We start from the raw sequence: 8,624 nt of genomic DNA, 5'->3' as shown, positions 1-8,624 counted from the left end.
GACCATCAGACCAATACCCCATGAAGAATCCCCCATGTGACGTATTTTAATGTTTCTTAGGTGTTTTAGATGAGCTATGGATTTCATCTTATTGAGGCTAAATCATAGCCGTTGATATGCCATATGCTTTATAGGCATGTTGAATCGTATTTAGGTGGAGTTGTTGTGAAAAAACCTTGGCCAACCGAGGTATCGTGGCATGCTCGTGGCGTAAAATTAGCATAACATGTTTGCACTTTCTACTACAGCTAAGATAGAGAGAAATATTTCAGTCCATAATCTTTATGTGAGACATGGGAATACTAAATTATCGTATGTCCCTTGGAATGATATGCTCATGGCTTATTATGGCGATAAAATAGTAAGTGGCATAATGGCTTATAATGGCGCTGCCATAGCCCGTGGTGGCGTTGTGAATGGCCTAATCAGTTGAGATCTAAAAGATAGCTCAATGGCCTCGGCCTTAGCTGCTACAACTAAAATTAGGTCCAGCTAGAGCTATTGGCGCGATATAGCATGGTGGTTTAATGGCATATTAGGGTTTGGCGCGTTGGCTAGAAAAATTGCGATTTTGTAGCAGCTTAATGTGTTTTGCCTTGGCCACGGCTGATAGGAGAGGAATGGTGGGGCAACGACATATCCATGAGATTAATTATCCAATACATGATCTATGGGAGATGTAATAGCATATTTTAGATCCACAAGTTGTATGTGGCATGTTATGGGCCCACATTGGTGCCGGTAAGCTGCGCCCTTAGAAGTAGCGCGCCATACCCAAGGCTACCATGCCAAAATTGTCGAATCTCATCCTAGCCATAGATTTTTATAGCATATGTGCAACATTGTAGCATTCCATATCCATCCATAGGAGTTGGGTCAATGCACATGACTCGATATTAACCGATTATGGCATATGAATGATGTGAATAGGCCATGACCTATAATTAGGGTTTGGCCTTAATTAGGCCAAGGCTATTAACATCGGATTCTTGCTTCAACTAGGATAGACAAGTTGGATTTGGTATGGATTTAAGCTATCATGAGAGGAGTATGAGCTAAGATTAGATCCTTTTTAGGTCGTTGATTGGCCATGGCCCCGTGAGTTATAATGGATATGCCACGGACTTGGCCACAACAAGCCAAGATCCTAAATGTCGCAACTTATACCATAGCCTTGGTCGCGGCTGGACAAGATTCAATAATGGTGCGACTTATGTTATGGCCTTAGCCGCAGCTGGTCCGATAATGACGCGCGGATATGGCCTTGGCTGGCCAAGGACCGATAATGGCGCTCGACTTATGTTATGGCCTTTTCCGCGGCTTGCCATGGTCCGATAATGGAGCGCGCTATGCGATGGCCTTGGTCGTAGATGCCAAGGTCCGATAATTGCACATCTTATACTATGGCCTTGGCCTTGGCTGGCTAAGGCACGATAATGACGTGCGATATGGCTTTTGCCGCGGCTTATGGTGCAATAATGGTTATGTCACAATTCTGGCCATAGGTTGCCAAGTTGTGTCTGGTCGTGCCATGGACTTAGCTGATTACCTTGGGGTGATTCCAATTAATCCATTAGCCCATTCTCATCTTAGCCAAAGCGTCATAAGCTGCAATAGTTATAATATGACCTTAGTCATAGCTAGCTAAGGTATTATGGGATATGCAGTATATGCTATGGGTTTGGCTATGCCTAACCAATGTGCTGCAATTCTTATGACGTGATCATCATATGGCTATAATCTAGGGTTTGAGTTTATGGAAATATGTCAGGCCTCGATTTGAAGTGTGAATGTTATTCCAGTATTGATTTGAATACGATAGCGTTGTTATAGTATGTTCAAGGAACTCGGCAGTTGGAGTTTGCGGCTTGAGACGATACTGATATGACTATGTATTAAATATATAATACTTTCAGTAGCATATATATTTTGTACAGGTAAAGACTATCAGAAGGGTAGTCCTCACCCATAATGAAATACTCCACTCATATATATATACTAGGGAATCACCCGTGCCTTGCGGCACGGGCTATATCACACCGTATAATTCTTTGGTGCATTGCCGTCGGAACACCTCTGGATATTGTTTTTACCGCCCAAGCCACAGTTTCTTATTTTTTTTTAAATGAAAATTTCTTTGTTTATTTTTTAGAAGTATTAGGTTGTTGTTTAGAAAGAATTTTAACCTACGATCCCAAAACTTCAATCTCAAAAGTCTTGGACATAGTTTGAAAAAAAAAAGATTCCTGATGGAAGTAATTTGTGATTTCCGAGTATTCAAAGTGTGTTGGTAACTTTCCTTTTAATGCTTAAAACATGGAATATCTTTCATATCTTGAAATAGAGCTATTAGAGTTGCAATCAGCGGTGCAAACTGTATGAACCCCAAATAAGAAACGATTCCGACGATGTAAATTTCGTACTCATTAGGTTTTGCTGCCATCTTCGGCCAATAATTTTTACCCGGTGTGTCATCTTTTTGGTAAATGTGACTATCAACAATATTCGTTTACTGATAAATCTCCCGTTTTTTTATGCTTAGGTTTGCACTGGATTCGGCATGTTAGGTGTATGTAGTTTTAGCCTTCATTATATTTTTGGTTTTTCTGAACTATCTATTTATGTCATAAACGGTTGTGACCCCTTTACTTTGTATGAACCACATGTCATAAAATTATCTTAACGTAAGATTCTCTCCTAATCATATCTTCTTCCTTCTTTTATTTTCCAAAATTCGAAAATAGCCGATCAATAGTCACTTATCCAACGATAATCTGTGATCAATTTCCTAATAAAATAGATAACCATATATGTTCTCAACAGACATTTCCCGATCCTTCGTGTTCGTATTTTTTGTTTATTTATTTGTTTCGGCATTCGATGTTCTGGGGTTTATATTGAAGTTCGAAACTGATATCAAAGGGGTCTATGTTAATCTACATACTTAATTGCATGCATCTGGAGACAACTATAGGATCGAAAACTATCATTCAAAATATAAAATTCCAATGTAAGGCATGTGATAATCCACTAAGGAGCCACAAAACAGACAACTATAAAGACAAAGCTAAAAGATCAATAAAAAACCAACCAAATCACCAAATAAATCTAGGGGTTTAACAAAACAAAGCAAAATAAATCCAATATTCTCATCTTGGTAAGTCTTCGATCCTTAATGATCCACCTCTTCAATCCACATCCTCCATCGATCCAGTATCTCCCTGAAACAACGTCCCATTGAGCTGAAGTTGTTGAAGTTTCTTCGCCAAGGATGCAATGTCGCCATTTACGAATTATTGTTCTTCCTCATGGTTACATTCCTGTTGCACATCATCCAAAAATAACTTAGTAATACGTGGTTACAGTTGCGCATGTTCAATAATTCTTAAATGTGTAACCTCATTGAACAGTTGGTCGACATAGTAAGCCGTCCACGCTCCGCATCTCCGGTTAAGTCGAACCACATTATATATTGGTGGTTGGTTTCCCCATATCTCAGTTGACGTACGAACTTGAAATACCATCTGGCGCAGCGAAATTTCATAAAGTACTCCGAAAACATGTTGATCTCCGTCTTCCCGTAACATTTTGCATATTAAATTTGATGACAGTGATGTTGGTTTAAAATGTATGGGTTTTGCGGGTATTTGAATTATTAATATTTAGCACACTACCTCTTTCAAACTTATCAGCGTTTCCACCTTGGTGTTAACCTCCATGGTTAGGCTTAGCCTGGAAATGTGATTTGTTTGAAAAGTGTTTGTTATCGTTATTATTGGACAAAAAAGAAAACCGGAACGTAGATTCTATAGGCATTATTCATACCTCGTGGTAGGGTGAACTATGCCGAAACATGTTTTACAGATACTACGATGTTTCCATTCCGACACATGCCCAAAGCATATTAGGCAGTAGATGATTAACCATTTGTCGTTCAAAGATAGAATTTGTGCCAACATCGTGAAAGATGCATTTCCCTGTAATTTAGAAATATTAACACCAAAGTAATTTATGATATTTTTATTTGTATGTACCATCTTAGGTTCTCATGTGATAATACCTCACTCGTGCTCGCCCTTGTTGCGGAGTTAATTTCAGCAATGGTAAGTCGGTGCTCCCTCTTCAAAGGAACGATAGCTGGTGCGATGACTGTGGTAAGTCGGTGCTCCCTCTTCAAAGGAACGATAGCTGGTGCGATGACTGTGGCAGGGGTTATCGAAACGTTCTTATCAGATATGGTTGCCTCGGTTCCTTGAGATGTATAAGGTTTATAATATGTTAGTATGTTTGCATTGTGTATAAATACGTCACCGGAAGAAAAATATCTCATCTATATGAATCAATACACCTTTTGATGGCAAGTGGGATGTGGATCTTCTTTTGTTCAGATAAGCTAAAGTATACTGATGTGCTCGCATTTGGTTTGCCATCTTCTCCTTACAGCTGCCTAAAATAAGAGACTTTGATTTAATTTAATCCTGAAATTACAAATACAGTAAACAACAAATTGTATTACCTTGATTGGAAACCTTCTTAACGACTCTAAAACTTCTTTTTTACTCGTTTCGATGATGTAAACTGGTGGTGAAGTAATCTCATATACAGGTATATATATACTAATGTTGTCATTATTGTCTCTTCTCTAACAAAAGAAAAGGTCATCATATCAAATTGCAGTTACAACTTCTGTATCGTCAGCAAAGTGTTTCTTCCATTGTGTTCATAGGCTAACGCAAAACATTGGTTAATGAAAATGTCCCTTGGGATACCTTGGTAGTTCTTAACAAAAGTGGAGCTAACGGGAACAACCACAGGACGGGGGGACGAAGTCGCAATCAATTGGGTCATTCCCTGCTTGGTTGGCGGCAGAACCCCATAGAGCAATTTTCATAGTTGTGCCCCTGTGGCAGGAAAAAAGAATTCGATTATGCATTTGCACTAACGGATTAATCATTTGTTTGTCAAAGTTCGTTCACCTGAGATTTTCAATTGTGATCTCCCGCATTCGGCTTGATTTCCCACCGGACCTTTGAAGCACCTGGATGTTCGTGACCGTTTTTAAGAAACCAACCACATCTGCATCAGAAATGTTGTAAAGGTCAGGAAAACAAAATGCAGGTGTCACAGATAAAATTAGTGTAACCAAATAAGGTGGGTGAAAATATGATAATGATCTGATCAAAAAATACATATCAACAAATATTTCAGATATAAGAATAGGTCACCTAGATGCAAAATACACATATCATTTGGGTTGACTATAAATCAGCAACTTTGAACCAAAGAATCAAATGGTACACTTGAACTCCCCCAGATTTAGACATATGAATCTTCTTTACATACATTGCATATATAAGAGCAATCACAGTACATACTTACAGTGTAAATTGATAATTTTTTTCAACTGAATGAAACATGGTCAACTGAAAGAAAATGCGATTCTTGTTACGCGATAATGCAATGTGGAACTTCTAACGGTGATTAGGTTCAAACATGGTCATTAAAATGAGAAACAACACATGAATAGCATTCAGTTTCAATTTACCTGTAAGATGTATGTTCTGGAGGTTCGATTATATGGCTTCAAGCTCAGTGAAACAGAATTTCTGGGAAATAATGGACACGGAATACGCATCCAAAGCAGAAACGGAGGTGGTGCTCCGGAAGAAGGCCCGCTTCTCATTGTGCGCAGGACGGAACTTGGGTTTAGCAGTGGTCAAGTGTAGTTTCTGCATAGAAACCCCCTCCAGAATCAGCTTATCAAACTTCCAAATAAGATTTTTGGGTATAACAGCGTATAATTCTTCCCCCTATACCAATGAACGTGTTAGCACATCCCAATTTAAATGATTTATTCAAATTTATTTATGTGCCTATTTAGTCTGGATTGTTACCTGCACGTCAACAATAACCATATCAATGCTGGTAACGTCGTTGGTCGACATGAAGTCCACCTCTTCCCATTTCAGGGTAACACGGATGGTAACGATGCTAGCTCTTCCTTCGTCAAGCGATCGCAAGCTCTTGAGTGTGTCATGTGTGGCTGAGGGTCCAACCTTATGAATATTGCAAGTAACCTGTGACGCCATTTCTCTCTTTGACTGGGAAGCTACATGAATTTAAACCAAATATCAGACTACTGTTCAAAAATTAGGGTCCAAAAACACTGTAAAATTAAAATTAACATAACTGAGATCAAATTCCTTTTAAATAAATCGATTCTGTCGATGGACTTTGAATCTAGATAGCAAAAAAAATGGAAAACCAAGTGCGATTTTAAACTACGGGTGTTATCTGAATCCATGGCTGCCAAAATATAATCAAGTGACAGATCAAAAAAACAAAACTACTGGTGCTAATTGAATCCATAGATAACACCCATCACCAAGACACTAATCAATATTAATCGTTTGATTAGCATTACAATACTAATCCAAAAAAAAAAAAATCGACAAATCTGTTATTGAAAAAAAAAAAAAAACTGTAAACGGAAGGAAGAGAGTGGAAACTTACATGGTGAACCCGTGAGACTGATGATTTCCTGTGATTTTCGGAGACAATTTATAGAGGTAGCAGGCAATGAAATCCATGGCGTGCGTTTCTTTTGCTTTAATTAATTTCACCAATAAATTAATCCCATCGGAGTTCTAATTATTAGGGCAAACCTAGAACCGTTACTTATTTCAGAAGCTGCGAAATTGTTTGAAGGGGAACTCCGAGCGACCCTGAGATGCTATTGAGAAAACGTAATTAATGGAAACCGAAGATTCAATCACAGATAATGGAAGAACTGAATCGCTCAGAGTAAATACATGCCTCATTGAGGCGTTACAAAAGAGAGTGAATGGAGTCTCTTTTATCTTTCCAGAGGTGGTGGGCCACGATACTAATAGATAGGTGGCATTTACAAACGCACGACAATAATGACAGCCACTGGATCAAATAAATCTGGGAGGGGAGGGAAAGATCACAACCGCTAGTTGATACACCGGATGTATCCCAGCCGTCATGTGACACAGAATACACTACTGTTGTGTAAGCAATGATATATATATATGTGTTATTCGACAGTTAAACCGGAAGTCGGATATGCATTATTGATTCTCTTGCGGAATACAAGTTGTAGATACAAATCCTTAATCCTAATGCTGGATCAGGAATACATTACACTTCTGCAACCAGGGCAGAGAAATTTTACAATTTATGTTCTTGTCAAAAACTCACCATCAACAATCATGCACAGCTAGATGTTAAATTAATGCTTTTTTACATGGTACATTAAACGAAGTTGTTCATATGGTTCAACCTCCTACATTTTTTCATAGAGAAATTCCTTAATCATGTGTGCAACTTAAAGTAAGTCTCTTTATGGTCTAAATTTGGCTCTTAGAGCTTTGTTTGAAAGACTTGGTACATTTCTACTTAAACGAGGACTTCAAGCATCTGAAACTGACACCTACTTAATTATATAAGGTTACTTCAACTGATTGTTTGCATGTTCTAGTTTATGTGGATATATATTAGTCACATGAAGTTTTAATATTTCTATTGCTTCTCTTGTGACTTGTTTGGGAAAGGAATTTGCAATTACAGATCTTGGTCTATTGTTCTTCTTCTTGGGTATTGAAGTCACATTAGTTCTGCTGGTATACATTTGAATCAAAAGAAATATGTATCTAATTTCCTTAAAATGACAAAAATGGATACATCTAAGGCTTAGTTCGGGATTGTTGCGCTTTTTATAAGAGCGCTTTTCCGTTGTGCATTATTGCGTTGTGCGGTGTAGAAAAACAATTGAACGTTTGGTAAAGTATAAACTGAAAGCTAAAGTTGACTAAAAGTATTAATCAAATAATTTTTGGTAAATATCAGGTTCAACTGATGTTTTTGTAGCAAATGACAAAAACATGCATATCTTTTGAAATAGTTTTACTCTTCAAAATAATTAATTTTTTTATTATTAAATATAGATAATAACAGATTTTTACTAATTATTATTGTTAAAAAATATTATTTTTATTAACTAATTTTAATTAAAAATATAATTTTCAAACAAAAACTAAAAAATTAAAAAAATTATATCTAATAATCAACAGTCTCTAATAAGAAGTTGGTGGGTAGCCTAGCAACAAGCTGGGCACCAACATCCTTTTGGATAGCTACACCTTTTATATGGAAAAGAAAACTACTTACTCTAGTATTAGCATCATGACTAGCAAGATAATTTTTCAGTCTCTTCAAAAACACTATCGAGTCATCCCCAAATTCGCCACAGGTAGTGAAGGCCAAAATACCAAAACCATAACTGAAAAAGTGGAGGTCTAACAACCACACCCAATATTTTGCTTAGCAATCTGTATGGACAAACTCCAATATACTTTTAAGAGAATCAACTAGACAGTCAGACTCAATCTTAATAAAAGTATATCAAAGAGTTATATCTCTCTTTCTCGATTCAATACTTACTCAAGCAAATAGAAATCTGCGAGTCTAATTGAATACAAGAGAAATGACTTGAACGGTACCAAAGACCAATGTTCAAGGATCAATCAATTTCAATCAACAACCAAAGGTTGGATTTCCCAATTGATTGATTCAACGCACAACCTGTGATATTTCAATTC

The 8,624-nt window shown here is 37.3% G+C and overlaps 1 protein-coding gene across 6 annotated transcripts; it reads right to left on the bottom strand.

Annotated features, from left to right (window-relative positions):
• Window positions 1-2,959: 2,959 nt before the first annotated feature.
• Window positions 2,960-6,811, bottom strand: LOC113281831. 6 transcript variants are annotated; one of them, XR_003326364.1, is made up of 11 exons: window positions 6,514-6,811; window positions 5,895-6,109; window positions 5,546-5,810; window positions 4,977-5,076; window positions 4,770-4,901; window positions 4,517-4,642; window positions 4,349-4,447; window positions 4,061-4,251; window positions 3,826-3,977; window positions 3,399-3,732; window positions 2,970-3,320 (listed from the first exon to the last, which is right to left on the bottom strand). XR_003326364.1 is itself a non-coding variant. In XM_026530704.1 (11 exons), exons 5-11 carry the CDS (start codon window positions 4,846-4,848, stop codon window positions 3,294-3,296), a joined length of 786 nt encoding a protein of 261 aa, XP_026386489.1. In that variant the 5' UTR covers window positions 4,849-4,901; window positions 4,977-5,076; window positions 5,546-5,810; window positions 5,895-6,109; window positions 6,514-6,811; the 3' UTR covers window positions 2,970-3,293. The 6 variants fall into 6 exon arrangements, 4 of the variants coding, with proteins under 4 accessions (XP_026386490.1, XP_026386486.1, XP_026386487.1 ...); XM_026530704.1 differs by lacking the exon at window positions 4,517-4,642 and having other exon boundaries at window positions 3,399-3,578; window positions 3,675-3,732; XM_026530705.1 differs by having other exon boundaries at window positions 2,960-3,578; window positions 3,675-3,732; window positions 4,517-4,901.
• Window positions 6,812-8,624: the final 1,813 nt, after the last annotated feature.

This window comes from Papaver somniferum, chromosome 5 (assembly GCF_003573695.1).
Source record: "Papaver somniferum cultivar HN1 chromosome 5, ASM357369v1, whole genome shotgun sequence".
NCBI lineage: Eukaryota > Viridiplantae > Streptophyta > Magnoliopsida > Ranunculales > Papaveraceae > Papaver > Papaver somniferum.
Note: the sequence above shows the minus strand (reverse complement) of the source record. Positions and strands in the feature narration are given on the sequence as shown.

Excerpts from the sequence above, each read along its gene's own strand:
- LOC113281831 (XM_026530701.1), bottom strand. The coding sequence starts at position 4,848 with ATGACCCAATTGATTGCGACTTCGTCCCCCCGTCCTGTGGTTGTTCCC. Across the intron at positions 4,448-4,769 it reads TTTTGTTAAGAACTACCAAG|GCAGCTGTAAGGAGAAGATG; the intron begins GTATCCCAAGGG and ends CTCTTATTTTAG. Across the intron at positions 3,733-3,825 it reads ATAGTTCACCCTACCACGAG|GCTAAGCCTAACCATGGAGG; the intron begins GTATGAATAATG and ends TCACATTTCCAG.